At 55.7% G+C, this 23,693-nt stretch overlaps 11 protein-coding genes across 11 annotated transcripts; 3 read left to right on the forward strand and 8 right to left on the reverse strand.

The window, feature by feature from the left end:
* Nucleotides 1-1,317: 1,317 nt before the first annotated feature.
* On the forward strand, nucleotides 1,318-2,692 carry BKA78DRAFT_300087 (glycoside hydrolase superfamily; the record flags this gene model as incomplete). Its single annotated transcript, XM_066887147.1, has 2 exons — nucleotides 1,318-1,381; nucleotides 1,431-2,692. 2 exons carry the CDS (start codon nucleotides 1,318-1,320, stop codon nucleotides 2,690-2,692), a joined length of 1,326 nt encoding a protein of 441 aa, XP_066739330.1.
* A 221-nt stretch (nucleotides 2,693-2,913) lies between these two features.
* BKA78DRAFT_327160 (uncharacterized protein) lies at nucleotides 2,914-4,208 on the reverse strand. Its single transcript, XM_066889490.1, has one exon. The coding sequence runs from the start codon at nucleotides 3,804-3,806 to the stop codon at nucleotides 3,351-3,353; it is 456 nt and encodes a 151-aa protein (XP_066739331.1). The 5' UTR covers nucleotides 3,807-4,208; the 3' UTR covers nucleotides 2,914-3,350.
* A 528-nt stretch (nucleotides 4,209-4,736) lies between these two features.
* Nucleotides 4,737-6,071, reverse strand: BKA78DRAFT_383673 (uncharacterized protein; the record flags this gene model as incomplete). The annotated part of the gene is made up of 2 exons (XM_066893067.1): nucleotides 5,665-6,071; nucleotides 4,737-5,609 (listed from the first exon to the last, which is right to left on the reverse strand). Exons 1-2 carry the CDS (start codon nucleotides 5,929-5,931, stop codon nucleotides 4,737-4,739), a joined length of 1,140 nt encoding a protein of 379 aa, XP_066739332.1. The 5' UTR covers nucleotides 5,932-6,071.
* Nucleotides 6,072-6,101: 30 nt separating this feature from the next.
* Nucleotides 6,102-7,217, forward strand: BKA78DRAFT_347592 (protein-L-isoaspartate O-methyltransferase-like protein; the record flags this gene model as incomplete). The annotated part of the gene is made up of 2 exons (XM_066890565.1): nucleotides 6,102-6,570; nucleotides 6,651-7,217. The coding sequence occupies exons 1-2, from the start codon at nucleotides 6,469-6,471 to the stop codon at nucleotides 7,215-7,217; spliced, it is 669 nt and encodes a 222-aa protein (XP_066739333.1). The 5' UTR covers nucleotides 6,102-6,468.
* Nucleotides 7,218-8,666: 1,449 nt separating this feature from the next.
* On the reverse strand, nucleotides 8,667-10,076 carry BKA78DRAFT_327165 (P-loop containing nucleoside triphosphate hydrolase protein). Its single transcript, XM_066889491.1, has 3 exons — nucleotides 9,754-10,076; nucleotides 9,233-9,682; nucleotides 8,667-9,179 (listed from the first exon to the last, which is right to left on the reverse strand). The coding sequence occupies exons 1-3, from the start codon at nucleotides 9,803-9,805 to the stop codon at nucleotides 9,013-9,015; spliced, it is 669 nt and encodes a 222-aa protein (XP_066739334.1). The 5' UTR covers nucleotides 9,806-10,076; the 3' UTR covers nucleotides 8,667-9,012.
* A 491-nt stretch (nucleotides 10,077-10,567) lies between these two features.
* BKA78DRAFT_258221 (uncharacterized protein) lies at nucleotides 10,568-12,961 on the forward strand (the record flags this gene model as incomplete). The annotated part of the gene is made up of 4 exons (XM_066885262.1): nucleotides 10,568-10,773; nucleotides 10,831-10,859; nucleotides 10,910-11,011; nucleotides 11,172-12,961. The coding sequence occupies 4 exons, from the start codon at nucleotides 10,568-10,570 to the stop codon at nucleotides 12,959-12,961; spliced, it is 2,127 nt and encodes a 708-aa protein (XP_066739335.1).
* Nucleotides 12,962-14,239: 1,278 nt separating this feature from the next.
* Nucleotides 14,240-16,476, reverse strand: BKA78DRAFT_357245 (uncharacterized protein; the record flags this gene model as incomplete). Its single annotated transcript, XM_066892184.1, has 5 exons — nucleotides 14,240-14,569; nucleotides 14,623-14,771; nucleotides 14,893-15,130; nucleotides 15,772-16,297; nucleotides 16,352-16,476. 5 exons carry the CDS (start codon nucleotides 16,474-16,476, stop codon nucleotides 14,240-14,242), a joined length of 1,368 nt encoding a protein of 455 aa, XP_066739336.1.
* Nucleotides 16,477-17,119: 643 nt separating this feature from the next.
* Nucleotides 17,120-17,830, reverse strand: BKA78DRAFT_357246 (uncharacterized protein; the record flags this gene model as incomplete). The annotated part of the gene is made up of 2 exons (XM_066892185.1): nucleotides 17,120-17,656; nucleotides 17,732-17,830. 2 exons carry the CDS (start codon nucleotides 17,828-17,830, stop codon nucleotides 17,120-17,122), a joined length of 636 nt encoding a protein of 211 aa, XP_066739337.1.
* Nucleotides 17,831-18,628: 798 nt separating this feature from the next.
* On the reverse strand, nucleotides 18,629-19,606 carry BKA78DRAFT_300095 (uncharacterized protein; the record flags this gene model as incomplete). The annotated part of the gene is made up of 3 exons (XM_066887148.1): nucleotides 18,629-19,202; nucleotides 19,253-19,498; nucleotides 19,521-19,606. 3 exons carry the CDS (start codon nucleotides 19,604-19,606, stop codon nucleotides 18,629-18,631), a joined length of 906 nt encoding a protein of 301 aa, XP_066739338.1.
* A 479-nt stretch (nucleotides 19,607-20,085) lies between these two features.
* BKA78DRAFT_300096 (uncharacterized protein) lies at nucleotides 20,086-20,796 on the reverse strand (the record flags this gene model as incomplete). The annotated part of the gene is made up of 2 exons (XM_066887149.1): nucleotides 20,086-20,620; nucleotides 20,675-20,796. The coding sequence occupies 2 exons, from the start codon at nucleotides 20,794-20,796 to the stop codon at nucleotides 20,086-20,088; spliced, it is 657 nt and encodes a 218-aa protein (XP_066739339.1).
* Nucleotides 20,797-21,533: 737 nt separating this feature from the next.
* BKA78DRAFT_357249 (uncharacterized protein) lies at nucleotides 21,534-22,306 on the reverse strand (the record flags this gene model as incomplete). The annotated part of the gene is made up of 2 exons (XM_066892186.1): nucleotides 21,534-22,101; nucleotides 22,158-22,306. 2 exons carry the CDS (start codon nucleotides 22,304-22,306, stop codon nucleotides 21,534-21,536), a joined length of 717 nt encoding a protein of 238 aa, XP_066739340.1.
* Nucleotides 22,307-23,693: the final 1,387 nt, after the last annotated feature.

Raw genomic sequence — 23,693 nt, forward strand, 5'->3', positions numbered from 1 at the left:
GGACGAGTGAAGGTGGCCGTGAAAAGCGGGCCGAGGGGCTGCAGCCATCCATCGGGATCGGCACGGGGTCGGGGAAGACCCACCTCTCCGCATTTGTTCCCGCTTTGACAGCTGACGGGGCGTTTCCCTGAAGTGGCCCTTGCATCAACGTCAAGTCCTGCATCCTTCCGCACGACTAACGACTCGCTGTCCATCGTACGTCTCAACCACCTCCTAGTCGACCTGTCTGCCGCCCCTCCAGTCGTTCGATGATGCTTGGTCATGCGCGCTCAAGGGGTGATGTGAGTTGCGTCTGGTCTGCGGGGCGGGGAAAACGTTAAGTGCTGCCGGCGTAGAGGGCCTGAACAGTCTGCAACACCAACTCCCTCCCTGCCAGTAGTCCAGAGTTCCGCTCCCTTTTGGTCCTGCTGGAAATACGGCCGCCTTGGGTTCACCAGTTTCACTGCGTGACCTGCAGAAAAACCGTTGTGGTGTTGCCAGAGCGTGCCATGCAAGGCCGTTTTGGTGCCTGTCTCGTGTGGCAGTGTCTTGACTGCTGTGCTGACTCCAGGACGACATGGGAGCGTGGACTTGGCCGGTGGTGGCCCTGAAGTCCAACAGAAACCGTTTGACGACAAGTAAAATTGGCACTCTTATTCGCTGAGCAGCAAGTCCAGAGATGCCTGAGGCTGACGTCACGCCCCATGGCTCCCGGTCCGGGTACCTTCCAAGAGTGTGATGGCAATCAAAACGAAACTTTCCCGCCAACCTTATCGCTCTTCAACACCTCACCGTTTCCTCTTCATCGCGCGCCCTCTCTACATCGGCATCATTTCCTACTACTATACACCCACACTCCTTCTCTCCTTTGCGGACTGTGTCCCTTGCGCCGTTCCTTGACCCTACATTCCTTCATCATCTCGCACGCGCTCAAGCGTACAACCTGCCCAGGCTTTGCTCTCCCGACAAGGAATCCCTGAAGACAAAATCGAGCCGGCCAAGCCTCACGGAGCACTCGAGATTCCAGTCGCATTGGCTGCGCTCTCGACGTGCTTTGTTTGCCAGGCCTGACCTTTACATTCCTGTGGACCAAGTTGCCTTGGAGACTGCTGGTAAGCAAAGCCCTCGTACCTCGTGTGCTTTGCGCATTTGAGGCGCCTCTCCACCACAATTTCAGCCGCACGATACCTCTGACAGCGGCTCCTTTCCCCTGTCCCCTCTGCTTGTCTTGCTGCCAACGCTCATTTCAAGCCATGTACTAACGCCGCTGGCCGGTCACTACAGTTCTTCTCTCCAATCTCGCTGGGTCAGGGCCATTGCTGCGCCAACTCTTTTAAAATGAAGGCTGGAATCTTCCTCACGCTCGTTTCTCTCCTGGGGCTCTCTGCTGCGCAGCCGCACCGTGAGTATCATTTTTCAACCAGAAATTCCGGCGCATTGACGCGCGATAGGCCACCGTCGCTTTCACAACAAGCCCCGTGCTCTCGTCACTGAGGTCGAGATTGTTACCGTCACTGCTCCTCTTGTCGTCATTGAGGTCTTTGGAACCGACACCATTACCTTCACCGAGGGAGTTCCCCAGATCCCGGCTCCGACCTCGACTGAAGCGCCTGTGAGCTTCCCTCCGCCGCCGCCGCCTCCACCTCCGCCTCCGCCAACTACTACCACTCCTCCCTCCACGTCGCTCCCTCCTGTCGTGATTCCTCCTCCCGCGCCGACCTCGTCCGAGAGTCCTCCTCCACCGCCGCCTCCCCCTGCGCCCACGACGTTCTCTTCCATCCAGGCTCCTCCACCTCCACCTCCAGTGAGCGTGCCGGAACCAACGTTTGCGCCGGCCCCGTCAATTGCTCCTGCGCCATCTACCGTTCCCGTCTCGACCGGCAATGGCTACGGAATCAGCTACAACCCGTACAACGACGATGGTACCTGCAAGGACGCCAACTCAGTCAGCCGCGACATTGATTCCTTGAAGGAGTACACCATGATTCGCATCTATGGAGTGGACTGCGATCAGCTCAACACCGTCATTCCCGCAGTCAAGAGCCACGATGGCATGAAGCTGTTCCTCGGCATCAACGACGTCAATTCCGCGGCTTCTGAAGCGCAGCAGATAGTGGACGCTGTCAAGAAGTACTTTGGCGGTGACTGGAGCCGTATCGACACCGTCAGCGTTGGCAATGAGGCTGTACGCACCGGCGCCGCTTCAATTGGCCAGGTTATTGCCGGAATGAGAGCGGCACGCGGAGTTCTCCAGGGCGGTGGCTTCACTGGCCCCGTCGTGACTGTTGACACGATCGAGACCTTCCTCAACCCTGACGGCAGCGGAATCCAGCTCTGCAAAGAGTCTGATTACAACGCAGCCAATTGCCATGCATTCTTCGACACGTCGGGCTACTACAACAAGGGCTCCGAAGCCGGCGACTTTGTGACCATGCAGGTCGGACGATTCAAGCAGGGCTGCGGCGACAGGCGCACCGTCATCACCGAGTCTGGCTGGCCGCACAGCTCGTCCTTTCCTCTCGACGTCTTCAACACTGGCCCAGTTCCGGATGAATCCAACCACATTGCCGCCATTTCGAGTCTCAAGGAAGCTTTTGTCGGCAACAAGTCCGACCTTGTGCTCTTCAGCGCTTTCAACGACATGTGGAAAAAAGACTATTCCGACACCAAGGGCACCGAAAAGTTCTGGGGCATCTTGGGCTCGCAGTTATAGACGCAGGGCGCGTTGTGTACGCGTCTTTACATTCCACGCCCAACGCCCGCCGCGTCATCGTTTTCGCTCCTTGGAAAACACTTTTCATTGCTCCGTCATTGAGCTCTTCTGCATCATCGAAAGCGTTACTGCTTGCTTGCCTGTCTTCCAACAGCTCCTGGATTGCCTTTTTCTTCCAATTCTCTCCTTCCCCCCCACCTCTGTACTACCTACCCTCTCTCCATCGACCGTCGTCCTTTTTTTTCACTTCTTGTACAAACCAACTTTTTTCCTTTTGATTTTCTTCACGTGCTCACGTTCGACGAGCATACGACTCACGAGTCCACGTCTTCTCTCCTAGGTAGTCTCGAGCTAGGGCGGCAGTAGCGAGCGCCGGCGGCGGCGGTTTCGGTGATCTGGCATCTCTCGTGACACTGGCAATCCATCATTCAAGGCAGCCATGTTGTCACAGGTTCTTACTGGAGCACGCGAGCTGCCCGGCTGGCTGGCTGGCGGGTGGAACAGCAGGCAGGCAAGCTCGGCTCACACGCGTGCGTGCGTGCATGCGGGCACTTGAACGACGAATTCAATCTTCTTCTTCTCCTACTCCTTCCTCGTTTCATCTCGTCATCTCTCTTTAAGAGGTTTCTTGCGCACCGATCTATCTATTCATCTCTCGTCAATTTCGGAGGCGGGTAGCGTAGCGTAGCATGGCGCACTTTGAGTCGGCCTGTCGACCGATTGGCTGACTCGCGGTAGGTAGGTGGGTAGGTTGGCTCGACTGACGAACTGACTGCGGCATGGACGGGATGGGAAGAAGGCGGGATATGAGCGGGAGTAGGAACAGGAGCAGGAGCAGGAGCACAAGCACTATTGGATGTAGATGAATGGCTGCGTATGCTGGCGGGTAGCCGGTATTGTGAACGTGTGGTTGGATGGATGAATGGCTGTATGTACAATACCATCCTGACGGATGATGGCTGGTGGGTGATAGAGGAGGAGAGAAAAGCAAAGCAGACCACGCGCGCCCAGGCGACCGCTGGCTGCCTGGCCGGTGGTGTAGTTTTCGGCGGGCGGGGGGTGGCAAGGCGGTCGGTTGGTAGAGAAGGAAGCACAGCATTGGAGAAGCGAGCATCCGGGGCGTGGCGTGGTTGAGGCGGTTGTTTACTTGGTGGCTATATGGCTGATCTTCTTGACGTCTTACTGTCTCTCTCTCTCTTGTCTCTCTCTCTCTATGTCTCTATAAACGTTGAAACCTTTTTCCAATCACTTTTACTTTTCTCGACTTGAGCAGGACCGAGGGCTCGAGGGACTGACGTTGGTTGTGTCGTATGGATGGTAATGGCGCGGTTGTGGATGCGGTTGTGGATGTGGATGCGTGTACATCTATCAGTGCTTTACTCACTCTACCTGGCTAATTACGTCGTGGTTGGTGGGTTTTTAGTGGAGTACAGTGTTACATGTAAAAAGACGAGAGATGATGGGGATGGGGATTTAATGCCAACAACTCTTTTCTCTTTTCCTTAGTCCCTCTCCCATGAATCCGTGTCCATGCATCATCCATCCCACTTCTCCCTCACTAGTTCCATACCTACATGTACGCAAACTGTTCATCTCTCCTCACTACATGTAGTCTTCTACACGCTGCACTCTGGACGTTGCGACGCGCCAATAATGGCGTCCATGCCCACGTAGGTCGTCACCATTGCGCCAAATCTTCTCGACCTTGTTGGATGGATGGGTCATGAGTGGATGGATGGATGGATAAGGAGGTTGGGGGTGTTTTTGAATTGGTCGAGTGTAGGTGTTTTGGTCGTTCTCCATCATGCTTGATTGATTGATTGATTGATTGATTGCGCTGTTGGCTGCCTATTCGTCCGTCTGTGTACCTAGTCGCAACTCCTCGTTCGTCGTCCTCTCCGCCCTGATTGAATCTGTATACATGCATGCGTGCAGATTTGGTTTGCCCCCTGAGCCCAGCCCCTGCTCTGACGTCCAACACACCCCTTTCCCCCGCGTTCCCACCCTCTAATCCCCCCCAAAGCCTCCCCACCTCCTTATGTGCCTACCCAACCAACCCCTCAAAAGCGCCATCCCTCTCCGCCCGCAACTGCCTCAACGTGTCCTCGCGCGCGCGGACCACGCGCCTCGCGCCGTCGCGATCGGCCGGCAGATCCCTAAACGCGCGCACCTGGCCCTCCAGCCGCTCGACGCCGCGCCGCAGCGCCGCGAGCTCGTCCGTCTGCGCCAGCAGCTGCGAGAGCGCGGCCGCGGAGAAGGGGTTTAGCGGGGAGGAGAGGAGGTGCGTCCCTGCTGGTGGAGGCGCCGCTGCGGGGGCGGATGATGGTGATGATGACGACGGCGGCGAGTGCAGCGCGCGCCGCGAGAGCGTCGGACTACCACCGCCTCCTGGCGCAGCAGAGGCGCCCAGATTGCTCCCCGCCGACGCAGTCGAGCCGGCCGTCGAGGGGCGAGCGGCCGCCGTCCCGGCCGGCGCCCACGGACAGTTGGCCGCAAGACCGGCCAGGCGTTCCTCGTACTCGCGCAGCTTGGGGACGAGGTGCTTGGTCTGGCGGGCGAAATCGGCCGTCTGCCGCGGGAGCGCCGCGTGCGGCGCCAGCGCCGGGTCGGTCGCCAGGGCGTCGTGCGTGCGGCGGAGCGAGAGCAGCGTTGCGGCGAGCTGCAGGCGCAGGTGGTGCAGCGACTCGCTGTGCGCGGCGAGGGCGGCTTGCGAGGTCGAGTGCGCGATGAGGACGTGCGCGAGTGACGGCGCGTGGTACGTGGTGGCGGGGTTGAGGGAGCTGGAGAGGATGCTGAGGAAGGAGAGGGCGCGGAGGCCGGTGGGGGAGAGGGACGAGGCGATGGTCGTGGTGAGGGCGTCCGTGTTCTTTTCGATGTCGTTGTTGGTGTTTTGTTTTTGGTCGTGGATCATGGCGGTCTGGCGCGCGTTAGCAACGTACAAAATCACCAGAATCAAACGAAAAGATACTCACCTCATCCCCCAGCAACTCCTCCCTCACTTCGTCCTCCAACTGCTCCAAAAGCCTCCCCTCCTCATCGGCACGTTCATTCGCCGCGGCCATGGCCATCAGCGCCTTTAGCGTCTCGTCATTGCGCTCAAAGGCCGGCAGCCGCTGGTTGGGGTACAGCGCCGACAGCCACGTCTCGACGTGCCGCCAGTCGTGGGCTTGGGCGCGCTGCTGGGCGGCCTTGGAGGGCGAGAAGAGGGCGTCTGGCGAGAGGAGGTGGTTATAGTCCATTTTCTCTCATTTCGATGGTGGTGGCTTGATTTTTGGGTGGAGGGAAAAGATGGAAATGGAGAGTTTACGCATTGTTGTTTGGTTTTGGTCCATGTTTCGCCTTCTGGGCTGTTTGCCCTGGGTTCCCTGGATTCGCTTCGTTCTTTGGTACGACGCGACGTTGTTTTGGTGTCCGCCCCTCTTCACTCCGCGTCTCCGCCCCGCCCCGCTCACCAGCCACAGGAGCTCGCGCCACTTCGTTCCCTTGCGCCATGACGTTGGGCCGGGCTAGCTAGCTCCTCCAGATCTCCCCGCACTGCACATGCAAGTCAAGTCAACAACAACCTTGACCACCTCGTCCCTATCCAACAATACAATCCCACTCACTCCCTTTACTCCCCACCAATTGCAACTCCCCCGTCGCAGTCAGCCTCAGCAGCAACCGCCACCACGATCCGCCTCGCCCATTCGACCACGGCCGCCCTCTCCCGCTTCTTCGCGCGAAGCTTTACCACCCCACATCGCAGACGTCGCAGCCGCAGCAGCCTCTTGACCACCATGGCGTGGGCCTGCTCCGGCAACTCCAACTCGGAGCTCATCAACAACATGGCGGCGGCCGGGCTCATCACGTCTGATCGCGTCAAGCGCGCCATGCTCGAGGTACGGGAGGATCCCAACATACATTGCCCGCGGAAGAGACGGCAACAAGAGCCAACTGACAAGATCCATCGCCCACGCAGGTCGACCGCGCACACTACGCGCCGGCCCGCGCCTACGAAGACTCGCCGCAGCCCATCGGCCACAGCGCGACCATCAGCGCGCCACACATGCACGCCTCGGCCTGCGAATCACTGCTTCCCCTGCTCAAGCCGGGCTCGCGCGTGCTCGACATCGGCAGCGGGTCCGGCTACCTGACGCAAGTGCTCGCAGAACTCGTCAGCCCGGGCGGGCGCGTCGTCGGCATCGACCACGTGCAGCCGCTGGTCGACATGGCGGCGGCCAACACGGGCAAGAGCAGCGCCGGGCGCGCCATGCTGGCCGACGGGACCATCACGTACGTCAAGGGCGACGGCCGCAAGGGCTGGCCCGAGGGCGCGCCGTACGATGCGATTCACGTGGGCGCGGCGGCGGCGGAGCACCACGAGGCGCTGGTGCAGCAGCTCAAGGCGCCGGGGCGGCTGTTCGTGCCCGTCGAGGAGGGCTACGTCCAGCATATTTTTGTTGTGGATAAGAAGGAGGACGGCAGCGTGGAGCGCAAGAAGCTGTATGCCGTGCAGTACGTGCCGTTGACTGATGCGCCGTCGTGACTTTGATGGTGTGCTGCTCTGCTTTCCTCGACGACTTTGTCGATTTTTCCTTGTGGTGGGATGGACCTGGCTGACTGGCGTTTTTGAGATTCTGACTTTGCTTTGCTTTGCTCGGGTTAGCGGAGGCGTTTGTTTGCCGCCTTTTTCTCCTTATATCCCCCCTTGCTCGACGCCAATCCAATGTCGTTGCACTTGTACGAACCTAGCACACCACACGCAGACAGACTTTGCAGGAAACAATTCGGAAGACACCCCAACCAACCAAATCACGCGGGTAACGCAGCCTACAAATCGTCACAGTAGTGGGTAGACGAAAGGAAATTGCCAATCCGGGAATCTCTGTCGCCCAAGTTAAAAAAAAACACGTAGAGAGGTGGAGTTCTCAAGCGCTCGATACGTTTTAACATGGAGAGCCTGCGTTGGATTTCTTTCCTCGCCTACTGTGGGGCCAGGAAAGCAGTCAGTCAGTCAGTCAATCAGCCAGCCAGCTAGCCAGCCCACCAACTGACTCCTCTCGTCCTCCGTCAACCAGCCAAACCCCACCCATCACCATCCCGCCTGTACTGCACACACACATACACAATCTACCGGGAACGGCCGGCGGCGGCGGACGAGCGACGACGGAGCAGCTAGCTAGCCAGCTTAACCAACTAGCCAGGTGTGTTGATCGGCGACGCCTCTCTGCGTTGTTGTCTGACCTATTCAACTCGCGTGAATGGATCGATAGATGGGCAGATGTGTATGTGGATGTAGATGCCTCAGGCACCAAGGCACGGCCGGCGCCGACATGGTGAGGCACCCACACCCAGGCAGCAAGACCCGACTGGACTGGGCTGGCGCGACGCGCGTCGGCGTGGGTGGCTCACCACGCAGCTCTTGCACCACCATCTACACGCTGGGGTGCGGCCGGTTCGTGGTCGCGGTTGGGGTAGGTATCCTGGCGCAATCATGGGCGCACTCTCTCGCTGAGGTAGGGGAAGGAGGCGCACGCAGATGATCCAAGGATGGAGAGAGAGCTGGAATAGGGAGAAGGACAATGTGCAAATGCAGTTTGTGCCACGGAAGGACGACGAAGTGCTTTCCAAGTGCTTGACAAAGCTTGACTTTTTTGATGTCGGGATTAAATGCTTTGTAGAAGGGCGGGCTGGCTACATTGCTTTGTTGCTGTTTTGTTTTCGCAGCAGCACGCGTGATGCAACAGATGGTGGATTGAAGAAACCTGGAAAAGAGAAATGGAGAAAGAGATGCGCCTCTTCACCACGCACACACCCACCCTACTCTCTCATCATCAAGTAGTGGTGGTGCTGCTCGGTGACACGGATACAATCGAACAGAAAGAGTTTTAAACCAGGTACAGAGAAAAGATGAGGAAAAAGAAAAAAAGACGATGATGCTGTTAATCAATAACCGCGCGCCCCTCCCCCTTTTTTCCCCCTCCCCCCCCCGAATCTCCCATTTTTAATCCGCAACCCCCTCCCCTTCTAAACACGCCTTGGGAGCCTCTTTCTCCCAACCCCCGTGACTGTCTGGATATCACAACAAAAGTAAAGCAAAAGACTGAGGCAAGGAGATGTAGCAAGTGGTTGTGATGAGGCCGGCCCACGGATATCAAGCAAACGGTAAGAAATGGACAATTATCAAACGAGGAAAGAGAAAAAGTCACAGAGGTAATTTTGAAAAGAGAAGCTATGGGGCAAAAGAAGCTCGCCGGCTTGGGGGTATTAGAACGGTACAATACAATCGGCCTCGGGAGACGGATTTCAAAGTCGAAGAACAGAGGTGACGGTTGACATGTCTACCAGCACTTGAGCCTGCGCCAGATGCTGGGTTTGCGGCGGTTGCGCGCCGGGTTGTCGGCGACGGGCGACAGCTTCTCGTTGGCGGACAGCGGGGCCGTCTGCGCGGCGGCGGAGGAGCCCGAGGCGTGTATGCGGCGGGCTTCGACCACGCGACGGACGAGCACTACACAGGGCTGTTAGTAATCCGGATGCGCGAGACATGGCGAGTCTACACACGGGCAAAGGTTTCCTCAATGTTGACCATTTCGCGGGCGCTCGTCTCCATGAAGCCGCACTTTCTGCTGCGCGCCCACTCGAGACCCTGTTGGGAGCGCACCTGGCGCGCAGACTGCAAGTCGCACTTGTTGCCGGCGACAATCTTGACGGGGGGCACGCCGCCATTGTCCAGGCGCTGCTCCGTCTCCATCTCAATCATTTCCATAAAGTAGTCGAGGGCGTCGAGCGAGGCGGCGTTTGTAATGTCGTAGACGAGCAGAAAGGCGTCGCTGCGCAGGTTCGAGGCGGCCCATAGCCCGCGGTATTCTTCCTGGCCGGCCGTGTCGGTCAGGGCGAGGTAGTAGGTTTGGCCGTCGATGGTGCGTGTGACGCTGTACGAGTCTTCGATTGTGGGGTCGTAGTCGTTGGTCCAGGCGCTGCGGACCAGGCGGAGGGTTATGGAGGATTTTCCTGTGCGCGGCGCATTAGTGGTCTGCGGAGCGGTCCAGTTGCAGTAGCACAGGTCGTCTGGGGGTACTCACCGCATCCGCCGTCGCCGCAGATGGTGATTGATATTCGGTTGTCGTCGTCCATTGCGGTCGAGGTTTGCGCGCGTCTTGGTCGCACGGGAGAGGATGGAGGAAGAAGAGTGGAGGAGGAAGAGGTGGTGGTGAGAGGCGAAGCGACGGCGGTGGGATTGCTTTTGACCTGCGACGGCGGCCGAAACGCGTCGTCGCTGGGCGGCCAGTGACGTCTCTTGGGAGGGTGAGGTTAGGTTGAAGGTGAAGATTGAAGACCCTGACAGTCGGAGCCTGAGGCCGTTGGAAATGAGCGATTGGCGAGCCAAATTACGAGAACACGTCGTCGGGTCGGTGGTCTACCAAGGTACAGCTAGAATACGAAGCAATTATTGGATAGCTACGCCGTATGGCACCGTCTCCCGCGGGCCGTTCCTTGAAAGCCCAGCTGAGAGCACGCGGCATCGTCAACCATTGCCGTGTCTGCAGAAGAGTTGTCGTCTCTATCCAACATCGATATCTCCAAAGTTGTCGACAACGACCATGACTCGCACCCGAGAGACGAAACAAAAACGTCGACGATGAAACCCATTCGGTAGGGATGACGTGGTGAGCGTGCGGGCGAAACATGGACCGTTTCTTGACGTGCAGTGACCGCATTTTCGTCGGTAGTGGTAGCGCGCCGCCAGAGCCATCGACATCCAGACAACCCGATCCTTCATCCTCTTCCGCTCCTCCTCGTCCTCGACAAAACCCGCCGACAGGCATACTCGCATGCCTAAGCCCACTGCGGTCCGCTCCGCCCCGTCTACATCATCCCCCGACGACGACGTCAACCATGCCGCTACGTCCAACCACGTCGCGCAACTCTAGCCGCCTCAGCGCTGCCCTCGCCTCGCTCCGCGCTCAAGAGGAACAAGAGACGCTGCTCGGTGACGACGAGGAGCGTGTCGACGGCGATGGCGGCGTAGCTGGCAATCCCGACGAGGAAATCTTCGCATCCGACCCCCACAAGGACCTGCCCGTCTACCGCACCATACATCGGTAATGAGCCTGTTCCTCTCGTCTGCATACATCCTGCTCACCCAACTGGTCGTACAGGATCCGCCGCCTGATCCTCGCCAGCATCGGTGCGTAATCCCCAACCACCTCACCGGGCACAACGCTGACGTCCGCACAGACGATCCCTACACCTTGGTCCAGCTCAGAGATCCGCGCATGAACGCTCTGATTGTCAGGCCCCTTGTCGACCGTTTATACGACCCCAAGGACTGCTCTGTGGGTGAGTTTCTCTTTCTTGGCATTCCGACCCAAGACTCTGCCAAGTCGGCTACGCATTCCGATTGTCCATGCAGAATTCCGTCTTGGGACCGTTCAAAACATGCCGAAACACAATCCCATCGGGTCATTCTCCATGTGATCTTTGCTTTCTAACTTTTCAGTCTACTGCCTACTTGTCAACAGAGTCCGATTTTTGCATGAGCGCTATTATCAAGCCCACCATCATGAGACGGTCAACACGACGCGTGCCAACCTTTGCGAGCTGCTTGCGGGAAAAATCTTGAGACGATTCGACGAAGAACATCCTGGCCGGGCTGGCCTCTTACTTTTGGCAAACGTCCTCGTTGCAGGCTTCGAGCCATTCCAAAATGCACCCCAAGACGTACTCTGCGAAAGTCGACATTCCTTTGAATGGGCTCTCCAAGACCGAGGCGGCTACGAAGGCAAGTTCACCGCCCTGGAGATCGCCATCATCTCAGAGAGCAAGCACTTTTTAAGTGGCTCCGCATGTCAAAAGGTCGTTGATGCCGTGTATCGGGGTAGAGTCGTCTACACCCCAATTGCCTTTATCGACATTATCCCTGATCACTACAAGCACAAGCCGGTGCGTCTGTACGATCCTCGCAAGGGACCCATACTCAACCACTATCGACTCATTGTGCCTCGCACCCGCAACATTATCGACATTGTCCAATTCTTGATTTTGATCATTCTCTACGCCATCACCATGACCAACCGCGACCACACCCAATGGACTGGATACGAAATTGTCTTTGCCATTTACGGCGCCGGATGGTGTCTGGACGAAAGCGCCACCATCCTGGAGCACGGCTGGAAGGTCTACACCCAAAACTTGTGGTCTTTTCTGGACATTACCTTTGTCGGCATTTACGTCATCTACCTCGTGATGCGACTTTACGGCTCGACGCATGTTAACCTCGAAGTCTCGCGGCAAGCCCTCGACGTCCTGTCTGTCGCTGCGCCCATTCTGTTCCCGCGCCTGGCTTTCAATTTGATGCCCGAAAACATGTTGTTCATATCTCTTCGGGCAATGATGGGCAACTTTATGCTGCTCACGCTGATTGCTGCGTGGTGCTTTGCCGGTTTCTTGCTTGCGCTGAGATGGCTGAGCTTTGGTCAAGTTCCGCCGGATGAGGTCCCCGACAACGAAACCTCGGATCCCATTACCATTTCCAAATGGATGCTGTACATATGGTTTGGTCTCGACGCAACCGGCATCGAGCAAGCGCCCAACTTTCACCTGCTCATGGGCCCGGCGCTCATGGTGGCCTTTGCATTTCTCGGCAACACCCTCTTCCTCACCATTCTCGTGGCCATTCTCAGCGACACGTTTTCCAAGATTGCCGCCGACGCCAGCGCCGAGATTCAGTTCCGCCGCACGGTGCTGACCTTTGAAGGCGTCAAGTCCGACTCGCTCTTTGCATACCGTCCCCCCTTTAACGTCCTCGCCCTCGTCATCCTCGTGCCGCTCAAGTTTGTAGTCTCGCCGCGGTGGTTCCACAAGATCAACGTCACCGCCGTCCGCATCCTCAACCTCCCCATCCTCCTCGCCATCACGTGGTACGAGCGCCGCAACCTCTGGAACCCGACCCGCAAGCCGCTCGCCACGACGAACAAGCGCCGCAAGTTCTCCATCTGGAACTGGGCGCGCTTCAGCGTGCACGGCGACATCCAGGCCGTCTTCGAGACCGAGGTGCCCACCCAGATCCTCGACGACATTGAGGAGCTGGACGAGATCGAGGACGAGGTGCCCAACTGGGGAGGCGGTCCCAGCAACGGCCACCAGCTCCGTCGCGCCACGACGTTTGGCGGCGCCCTCAGGAGACCGGGCAGTCCCACCCCCATGAGCCCGCAGACGCGCACCTCGACGAATCAAACCCGCAGGAGGCGCATGTCTAGCATCGTCCCGAACGCCGATCCGGGGTCGTAGGTGGCGCGTGGACGGTTTGGACTAGGTAGACGGACGGGTTGCGTCGGCATTGGTTGATTTCTTTGCGCGTGGCCCTCTTGTCTGACTAGACCCTTTTCTCTTTCCTCTTTTCTTCTTCGCTTGAAAAAATGACATAGAACTTGCTGTCGCGCGCCACATGGGTACGCGTGCCTCTTGCATCAACGGATTCGACGAGCGACGGGACTGACTGACGGACTTCCCCATCAAAACACACACTACTGGACCAGGCGGCTGGGTGCCCGAGCGATCGGCCGCAGCAGTCAGTCCTTCTTCAAACCACAAAATGTAAGATACGACATGACACGACCGGGACACGAATCAGGCAGAATGTTTACAGAATGAAAGTTTGTTGCAAGCCACCAAGAGGCGAGCGCGGGGGCTGGATGAATGCAGATGGACTTTGTGCTTGGGCTTGTTGATACTGGGATTTGATGGCTGGGCGTTGGTTGGGAAGGAGCAGCATATTGTAGCGGGTTGGATTTGAATCAAAACCAACAATTTTGGCAGAGCCGTTTTACTAGATTGTGGCTGGTGGTGCTGTCATGATGCAAGGTTGGATTCAGGGGTCGGGGTCCGAAGTGGTGGCGCGCGTAGGTGGTGAAGGGCGTGGATGATGGTGACGATAGGGCGGGGGTATGTACACGGTGAGTAGTAGTGTTCCAGAGTCTTTTCTTTTGTATTGCGAAGAACACCTAGAACTGACACCATGAGCAGGCAGGCAAGCAAGCAGGCAGGCCCGCTCTCCCAGGTCATCATGGAGCCTCCTTGTAGAGGCGCGGCGGACTTGGTCGCAGCGGGCGTGCGCTCCACGATAGCTCCCTGTGGTGGAGCTGTGGACTTGGGTCGGAGGGCGAAAGTGTAGGCGGTGCGTATGTATGCACGGGGAGTCGTCATCAAGCCGTCGTCATGATTATTCGTGTCTTCCGAAAATCTCTACTGTTCCCCCCTCACCCTCTGTCCTCCTAGCCGCGCAAAGACCAACCATAAACCCACCCGCCCCCGGCCGACAAAATCTTCCAGCCTCTCAGAACAAAAGGGCCCATCCCTGCTGATGACGAACGATTGCACTCTGCAACTCGCGGCATTAGTGGCAAGAAGACAGGCACATGTCTTGGGCCATTGCATACGCACTGATGACGAAAACATCGCCTGTGATGGCGAGAAGAGCGGCGCTGCTGCCGTCGAAACGAGTCGCCGGTGAGATTCGTCTTCAACATTAGCTCGCCGATCACAAACGTCCCGTTGTAGGGGCAAAAGTCAGAGAGATTGGCGCCGATCTACCATGGGCGGAACGGTAGCGCTCGAGGGCGAGTACGACAGGATATAGGGATAGTTGACGGGACCCGTCTCCTCAGGTGACAGATACCACTCTTCTCCCTCTGCGAGCTCCACCGACGACGCGCGTTGCTGATTCAGTGCTGCGCGAGCCGTCTCGATGAACGCGAGACGTGGGAGTCGCCGGACGACTGGTTGGTTCGGCTGCTCAATACTGGAGACACGGCGTTGGCTGTCTCCGTGACTCCGTGCCCGACCAGCTCTACACAACGGTAGCCCTTGATCCTGTGCGTTGAGCACGATGTGCGGGACCTGATGAGACGTCAGTACGCGCGCGGTGTTCTCAAGACATGCAGCAAACTTACGCCGCTCTCCACGACATGGTTCCTCAGGGCGCGAATGAATCTTGTCTTCGAATCCTCGCGCGAGTTGGTCAGCCAGGGAATCTTGAAGTCCTCCCAGTCCAGCTGCGCCACCAAGTCTTCTTCGAGTGCTTTTTCGCTTGCGTATCTGTCTTGGAAATAGAGGAATGAGTATGCGTGGAGTTCTCAAGCGCTTGATGCCTTCAACATAGAGATAAATTTTCTCCTAATGGGTAGTCACAGGGAGCATTCAAGCGCTTGCGTCACTCGAACTTCCTGCGCTTGAACGCTCGAACTCGGGCGCTGTCTGCTGGAACGTGACCTTGGCTGTCTGCAGAGGGTCAACTTCCCCGTTCGCCTTCTTGCGCTGGTGCTCCTCGTACTCGGCCTTGGACTGACGCAACTTGTCCGCGTCGCTGCGCTCGCCCTCGGGAGCTCCCGTGTAGTTCTCTGTGAAAGAAAGCTGGCGGGGAAAGTTTGACGGGTCGAACCTCGAGTTTGAGTCTTTATACTAACTGGGGTCGCAAAATTCATCAGAACTGCCATGTCTGGTGTTGAACCCATCGCCAGACAGTACAATTTGGCGTCTGGTAAAGTCCGAGTATATGATTAAAGAAACGGTAGTTTCAACTTGAAAAAGGGCTGGCGCATATAACAAAGAGCACAATGGGTTGGGCTATACGGCGAGCTTTCAATGTCATTGTATCCGGGGCAGAAGCATTGTGTTTGAGCGATAGATGAAAAGACCCTCCTGAGGGCGCCATTATTTACCGCGTCAACCTGATCTCCTCCGGTCCCTTTCAGTTTCCCCGTTGAACCCTGCCACGCTCTGGAAATCGTCTGGTGACGCACCAATCTGCGCCTACAAAGGCAAGTCTTTCCTACAAGTTGTGGTATTAGTGGTAGGAAGGTGGAGGCATCTTTTGGGCAACTGGACGCATACGGATCACTGATAAGGAGAAGCGCACATGCTGTAGCTCCATCCCAAAATTGAACCAATGTGTGGATCTTTGCCCAAAGCAGCGGCTCTCTGAATCTATTGCTAACGAGATTACGGAAGGAGTCATGGTCGCTCGAGATCTAGCCGGGGCGACGATGTTGATTCCAAGGGCTTCAGAGCGATTGACGGCGCTCCACCACCCGGGAAGCCACGCTGTTCTCGGAGAATGAGAGGACGTACGGATAGTTGATCGGTCCCGTCTCCTCTGGGGCGAGATACCACTCCTCATCCTCCGCGAGGCCCATCTCTGGGGAGTTGTCCGGCCGTGTGTCGTATATGGCACGGACCATTTCCAGAAAGGGAAGGCGAGGTAGGCGGCGCGTGGGTTGGCTGACTGGCTGGCGTCCATCTCTTGTCCTGGGAGTGACCGTAATTCTCTCTGGCTGGTTCAAGTCGAAGGAGAAGCTGCTGCGAGCGTCTGACTTTGTCTCCTCGATTTCGGTTTGCTTGGTCTCAGCTTGCTTGTTCGAAAGGTCGCCGCGCGTGGTGTCCTTGTCGTTGTCGTCGCAGCGCTCAAGGTGCTCCATGCCTTCGAGCACGCGAGAACTGAGGGACACGGTGGAGACGGTGCGGCTGCTCAGCGGAGAGTTGTTGACTGCCTCTTCCATCGCCATCGTGTACTTGGCGATTTCGTGGCAACGGCATCCTTTCACCATGTGAGTTGTACACGCGCTGAATCTGGAGGAGACGTTAGTCACGCGCGTCCCTTCTAAAACATTGCAGGTAGCTTACGAGGTCTCGCGCTGAGCCTTGTTGGACAGGGAGACGCTGGCCGAGACGACTTCGTGCTGGTAGGCTTTGACGAGGCGTTTAACCATGTTGGCAGCCTTCTTGGCCGATTTCGAAAGGCGGCCCATGACAGACGAGTTGATGATGTGGTAACAAAATCTGCCACTGTCGTTGTCGTGGAGTTGAGATGAAGCGACCTGTGATGGCGAGGTTGATTGAAGGGTGAGTGAAGTCGACCAGGTTGGCAGAACACGCCAAAAACAACTTTGTGAACGCGCTCTAGTAAAGGCTTGACCACTGATCACATCGTCGTGTTTTTGGGAAGCTCAATACTAAATAGGGTTGCAGGATTCATCGGAACTCTTCACTGTCTCTTTAAGTTCATTGCATACTAGCGCAGTCTATAAAACAACTTTCTGTCTGGACCCTTGCACCCATTTGTCCCTTCAGTCTTGATGGTTGCGCAAGCTGTCATGATCCACCTGCTATCCAAGAATTTGGTGGCCAAGCGGCGTCTTCAGGTAACTGCCAAAGTAAAATGACGTTCCTTCGGAGACGCTTTCTGCTAAACTAGTCGCGGCATTAGTTGGTGGGAGACGGACAAATTTCTCGGACCATTGGATACGCACCGATCACGAAAGACAGAACTTTGGGGCTGTATCCTCATCTAACGAAATGCCGCTGCTTTTCTGTCTCCGCGTGTTAGCTATGTACCAACTGACAGACTACTCAGTTGTCTTACCTCTCACCAATCTTGCAATATCAACCACCTCAAATAGAGCGTCTTCTCTCCACTTGTGGAGCTGCGACGTAGTTGTCGGAGTAAGACAGCTCGTAGGGGAATCTGGCGGGCCCGATCTCTTCAGGGGCAAGCGCCCACTCCTCTCCCTCCTTGAGCTCGACTCCAGATTCCGACTGGAGTTCGTTGCGCTGAGCCCGGGCGAGCTCGAGGAAATCGAGCTTGGGTAGCTGGCGAACGGGGTTCCTCGATCCGGGGTTGATGTAGTGAGGGTGTCCAAGTCGGAATGAAAAGTCGCGAGATGCGTGATCGAGTCCATCAACTCCATTTTGCTGGGTCGAATCTTCATCCTCGTACTCGTCGTGCGGAGCGCGGACGTGTTGAAGTTCTTGCAGTGGTCGAGTGGCTCCATGCCGTCCAAGGCAGTGGAGCAAAGGGAAACAGTTGAAGCGGTGCGGTTGCTCGGAATTGGAGACGCGTAGATGCTTGCCTCTGCCTCTGCGGACGCGAACTTGGTGAGGTCCTCGCAGCGACATCCCTTCACTCTGTGCTCGCAGCAAGCATTGGATCTAAGAGGGACGTCAGTAAGCGCGCGTCTCTTTGGAGACATCGCGGTGCGACACTCACGAAATCTTGCTTTGGACCATCTTCGTCCGTTCAGCGCTGAATTGGGACCGCTTAGCTCTCAGAAGGCGTTTGATTGTGGCGGCGGCCTTTTTGGCCTTCATAGAGAGTCGAACCATGATGGTCGAGCTGATGATTGGAAGCCGGTGTGAGTAGTCAGGGATGAGGGATGGGGGGTGATGAGTTGGGGATGAGGAGCTGGAGCCAAGGAGATGGTGTCAAAAGACTCGAGGTAGAAAGAGATAGAAAGCAGAGGTCACTCAAGAGAGATGCCTATTGCAGTATTGTGGCGGAGTCTGTGGCTGAACTCAGATGGCGGCGCTCAGCAGATGGGAAGTGAAATCGACGAGGCTTGTGAACAGTCGAGCCACGCCAAGCTTTCACAACAGTGTGAATGTGCCTCTAGCCCTACTCAAGTGTAGCAATTACATCATTTGAAGTAGCTTCAGGGGTCCCGGGGCAGTGGCACGGACTATAAAGAGTATAGGTGAGAACACAAGGAGCATTCAAAGTCATTGTATTACGGGTGACAGTTCTCATTCAGAAATTGGACCTTTCGGCATTGTATAGTAGCCTCCCTCCAATATCTCGCAATCCAGCACCGTGAGAATCCAATCCGCCGAAAATAGTTGCACTGTTGAAGTTGCTTTATTAATGGCACGAAGACAGACACATTGCTTGAGGAACTGGATGACTAACAAAGAAGAAAGAAATCACTGAGTTATGGTGCAGTGACTTTGTCCGGCAGACAGAGCCATTGTTTTATAATGAGTTTGCTGCTCGGACCAAGTGCCAATCGCTCGCCGTTACCCAAATGGGTTGCCCTCCCCCTCCCCTTCTCAGAATGCCCCAACCCCTCCCGTTCGAGCGTGTACGCTCTCTGTAGTTGCTCAAGAATGATTGTCGAGCCAAATACCTCAGATAGACCTTCTCTTCTCCACTTTCGGAGACGCAGTGAAATTGGAGTATGTGAGCTTGTACGGGTAATTCATCGGGCCCATCTCCTCGGGTGCGAGATAGTACTCTTCGCCATCTTGCAGGTCAAGATCCTGCGACTGGGCCTCGTCACGTTGCATGCGAGCGAGTTCAAGAAACGGGAGTCGAGGGAGTCGGCGGATGGATTTGTTGGTGTTCGAATGTTTTGCTGTTCCCATGCTGATACCATCCGGGGTCGAGAGGTGCTCAGGCTCGTCCAGGGAGAATGAGAAGTCGCGCTCTCCGGCCTTGACATCTCGGATTTTGAGGTGCAGCTCGGCTCCAGTCGGCTCGTGTGAACGACGTTTGCTGCGGATGATGGCTTTGTCGTCGTCAAGGTTGTTGCAGCGTCTCAATTCTTGCATGCCTTCCATGGTAAGGGAATCCAGAGATACCGTGGAGTTGGTGTTAGCGCCACTGCTGAGGATGACAGAAGTGTGCTTGTTTGCGGAGGTGAAGTTTTCGATTTCGCCGCATCGGCATCCTCTGACTAAATGAGCAGTGCACGCATCGAGTCTGATGGACGTCAGCATATGTGTATCTTTCCAAGCATCTCGGCAACTTACGAGCTCTTGCACTGCTGGTGCTGCGCCCTCTTCAGGGAGTTCTCGTGAGACTTTCGCTGAAGCATGTGCTTCAGCTTTCTGGTCGCCTTTTTGGCTCCAGTCGTGAGTCGCCCCATGATATTCAGGCACGGGACGGGAAGGCTATTTTGGGGACGTTGTTGAAAATCTCCGCCGTAGGTGTTGTGGAGGTGGAGCAGAGTGAATCGGACAGGGAGGTTAAGCGTAGACCGAGACGGGTGCAGCAGACTGCGTGTGATTGCTGACTAACAGGTCGCAGTCCAAGGTCGACGACGCGTTCCGTCGATGGGCGCGTTTCGAAGGGAGAGAACCAGCTGTGGCAGTTTCAGGTGCCATCTTGTGTCAATCGAGGTGGGTAGCGGAGAGGAAGTGAAGTTGACCAGACCTTCACAATTCTGACTACGTGCTGATCAGACTCAAATGCAGCAACCGCATCGTTTATGAATTTTGGAGTCTAAATAATATACAAGATCGTCATATTCATTTCTTTACCCCCCTCCTTCGATTGGTCTTGGTCCCTGTGAAACCCCTATCACTCCTCCCTTAGTGGTGCGCACTCCAGCCTCGAAATTGTTACAAAGAGGCGATTTCCGGCATTTGGCGACCCAGGAACCTGTCCGTCCTGATGAGTCAAGTTGCAAAATTAGTGACGAGAAGACGGTCGCATATTTTGGAACATTGGATACGCACTGCGAGAGAAAGAGCCGTGGATGCGATGATGGTTTCCAACGAAATGAGCATCTAGAACACCGGTTTGAACACCGTCACTTTGCCGAGCTGCTTCGTCGTGATTGACGTTGCCGAATCTAAGGGACTCAAAACGAGCGCCTCCTCTTGACGTTGGGTAGTTCAGTGAAGTTTGAGTACTCGAAGTCATAGTTGAGGAAGGGGCCGATCTCTTCTGGAAAGAGCACCCACTCTTCTCCCTCCTGCAGCTCTACTCCCTGAGGCTGGTGCTCCTGGCGTTCAGCGCGGGCGCGTTCTAGCAAGTCGAGCCTCGGAAGACGGCGCACGGGTCCGACGTCGTTGACCGGCCTGTTGCCTGCGACGTTGAAAGTAGTAGGGACGCGATCGGGCTCGCCGAAGATGAAGGAAAAGCTGCTAGTACTGGAGTTCGTGCTCTGGTTCTCCGGTTGCTGGCCATAACGCTCGCCGACGTCTTTACCGGGCGTACGCTCAAGTCTCTCCATACCCTCGAGAGCGACGGAATCCAACGAGATGGTAGAGTTGGTGCCGCTGTTGAGCATGTTGCAAAGGCCGTTGGTCTGATGTACTTCTGCAATGGTGGTGTGGCCGGGAAGCTCGTTGCACCGACAGCCCTTGACCCTATGCATGGAGCACGCGCTTGACCTGGTGGAGATGTTAGTATGCGCTCGTCTCTCAACAACATTGTGGTCAACTCACGAAGACTTTTGCTTGCGTGTGTCGACTGGATGAACGCCGGCTTGCTCATCACGACTTTTGGCGTTGACAAATTGCCTCAGTCTGCCGGCTGCCTTCTTTGCGCGTGCCGAGAGTTTGCCCATTGTGTTGAGCTTGAGATGGTAGGTTGCACTTGAGGACGACAGGACAAAAGTGCTTGATGAAGAAAGAGGATGTTGTGATGTGACTGTGGTAGGGGTTCAGTTTGCGATGGGGATTTCGGTGGTGAGGATGAGGAGGATGAAGCGATGAGGTGGTTGGTTACAAGTCCGGGCACCTCCACAACTCAGTACTTGTGAGCAGTCGGACCCAGCCGCATAGAATGCAGAATCTAGGTTTCACCTTTCGTATTGTTCACTTCTCAAAGTGAAGTGAATCAATGTGAACTGATTAGCTAATACTGCGCTTGTGACTGAACTTCAGGGGTAATGTCTATACCAACAACGGTTTTTACATGGACATAATTTTGGAAGGCATTTGAAGATGAAGCTCTGATTTTCAAGCTTTATGCAACCCACGCCATAGAGCGCATCGCACAGGTCCAAAAACAGCTGCGCCTTGGACTGGTCGTGTCTCCTACACAAGCGGCTGCAGCCTTGCCGTGTTCGATGAGATTTGTGGAATCGAACGCTATCCACGCCGACCAGGAAATAACACAGATGGTGTGCAAACTTTTCATCGAGCAATTTATTTGGACTCGTCGAACCAAAGACGTTCGGGGACTATTTCATATACAGGCAGAGTTCCAAGCAACCACGCAATGAATTCAGTCTTGCTCCAGTCCAATGAACCAGAAACTTTTCGCCCGTCAACCCTCAGTTGTTCCCTTTCTTGGATCCCATCAGAGTGATTGGCGTCTTTCAATGCGACGGACGCTAAGATCCATGCCGCCCGAATTGCAAAATGGGTACTCGTACGGAAACCTTGCCGGTCCAACCTCGTGAGGCTCAAGCGCCCATTCCTCGTCCTCTCCGAGTTCAATTTCCGCCGAGATTTTGCCCGCCTGCTGTTGCTCCTTCTTGCGCTGACGATCCTGCTCAACAGCCACTCTGATGCCTGATGGAAGGCGAAGACGGCGTGGGGCGGTAGGTGGTTCAATCATGGGGCTTCCTGTGGATTGGTTGTTCCAAATAGGTGGTCTTTTGAACTCATCGTCTGGACCACGAACATGCTGGATCGCAGCATACTCATGTCCAAGCGTGATGTCCTTGAAGGGATTCTCGTCGAACCGTTCCAAGAATTCCATTCCTTCGAGCGCGTCAGAGTTGATCGATGCGGTTGAGACTGAAGAGGTCCGCGAGGATGGAAAGTCCGCTTGAAGGTATCCAGAAGACGAGATGGCAGCTTCGACTAGTTGAGGCAATCCATATGCTCTTTCTTCTCTGCGTGCCGGGGAAGCATCAAGAAGTCTTCCCTCAAAGGTCAGTTCCCGTACCTCACTTGATCCGCAGCCAGGGGCTCTTACTGGCTCTGGCGGTCGCGAAGGGTAAATTGAGTCGCGTGCTTCAGGTCTTCATGTCCAAACGACGATGCAATTTGCTGACGTTTTCCGCGTGAAACAAGCCGTCTGATCTTGACCGAGGTCCTCTTGGCCGAGGCCGTAAGTCTACCCATGGTGAGCGACCTGCAGATGAGACTTACGTTAGGAGATGAGTGTCCGAGGGGAACAAAAGCAATGATACACTCACCAATTGGATTGTCGGGAGAGTCGCCACGTCGATCAGCGGTGGGCGGGCTGATGGTGATGGAAATGGAAGGGTTCCACAGGGCAGAAGACGTGGTGGTTCGTCAGTCAGACTCGCTCAAAGCAATGACATCATCAGCGGGTAATCTTGTGGGAAAGTGAATTCACAAAAGAAAGTGAATCCAAGTGAATGTTGGCCTGAGGCAGAGTTGTAACCAAATTCAGGGGTAATGGCCACGAAAAGTACCAGCCAAATTTTCAAAGCCAAGCATTACTCATCTACTAAAGTCTTTTTCAGTACGTTCAATGGGACTGTTTCGTTACAAGAGCTGCTATATGAGCTAGAAAAGAGCGAAATATACGTGTGGGTGAAAAAGATGGTTGCTGCCTGAGTGAGGAAGCAGTCACTCGTGAAGACGACTGAAACAGTTCCTGTTCGAGGAGTTTTCAAGAATGTGATCGGTCTGCTCTTCGCCGGCGGTGAGTGAATGGTTGTCCAACGTGACAAGGGAAGCCGGAATCGAAGGCGGAGAGATGAAGAACTCGGATCTTTCCTCGGCGACTGGACTGAGGCGCCGAGGAGAGATTGTGAAGCTGACGCAGAATCAGTCAGTGCATTGAAAGCCTCTGAGTTCAGGCACGTGTGGTCCGCTCCGATAAACACTGTGAAGTGTTAAAATAACATGGCAATAAAGACTCGCTTTGTCGAGCCACTCGCCGACGCACCAAAACTGGAAAAGAAGTAGAAGCTAAGCAGTCGTACGCAAAACACAGTGTCGTCCTTGTGATGGCTCCTCGAATACAGCATTCCCTAGAGTACTGTATGCATACTGTATTCCATTTCAAGGACAACAGATGGGGCAAACCGGCGAGCATCGTCTGCTTCCACTTAGCTTGAAGGACTGTGACCGACGAAGCTGCAAGTGTAGCATATTTTTTGCGACCGACGATGGGAAGGTCTGAAAGTACGCGGGGGTTCCCAATTTATAGTTCGTGCCGCTCGTCGCCGAATTGTGTGCTGTGTCCGTGACTTCAATCAAGAAGCCAGAGGCAAGCAACAAACAGGATGCAAGATGCGCAAATCGATGGAACAGTCGCAAATTGAACAAGCAAGACAGACCAGATTCCTAATTGAAAAACGTGCGCTTGATAGCTTCGTCAACATCAGGTACCAGTCTTTGCTTGTCTTGAAGATGCTCGGGCAAGTACTTATGTTTTTGAATCGCGGTCCTGGTGGTCTCTTGCGATTCGAATACTTGAATCCAATGTGTCGCCAATCGAAAGCAATCGCCTTAACTACACTGGTCTGGTTGTTGG

Source organism: Phyllosticta capitalensis (genome assembly GCF_038381095.1).
Source record: "Phyllosticta capitalensis strain CBS 128856 chromosome Unknown BKA78scaffold_12, whole genome shotgun sequence".
NCBI lineage: Eukaryota > Fungi > Ascomycota > Dothideomycetes > Botryosphaeriales > Phyllostictaceae > Phyllosticta > Phyllosticta capitalensis.

Coding starts and splice junctions, on each gene's coding strand:
- BKA78DRAFT_327160 (XM_066889490.1), bottom strand. CDS start 3,806: ATGCTCGCTTCTCCAATGCTGTGCTTCCTTCTCTACCAACCGACCGCC.
- BKA78DRAFT_327165 (XM_066889491.1), bottom strand. CDS start 9,805: ATGGACGACGACAACCGAATATCAATCACCATCTGCGGCGACGGCGGA. Junction 9,683..9,753: donor CTGCGGCGACGGCGGATGCG/GTGAGTACCCCC, acceptor CGCCGCGCACAG/GAAAATCCTCCATAACCCTC. Junction 9,180..9,232: donor CATTGAGGAAACCTTTGCCC/GTGTGTAGACTC, acceptor AGCCCTGTGTAG/TGCTCGTCCGTCGCGTGGTC.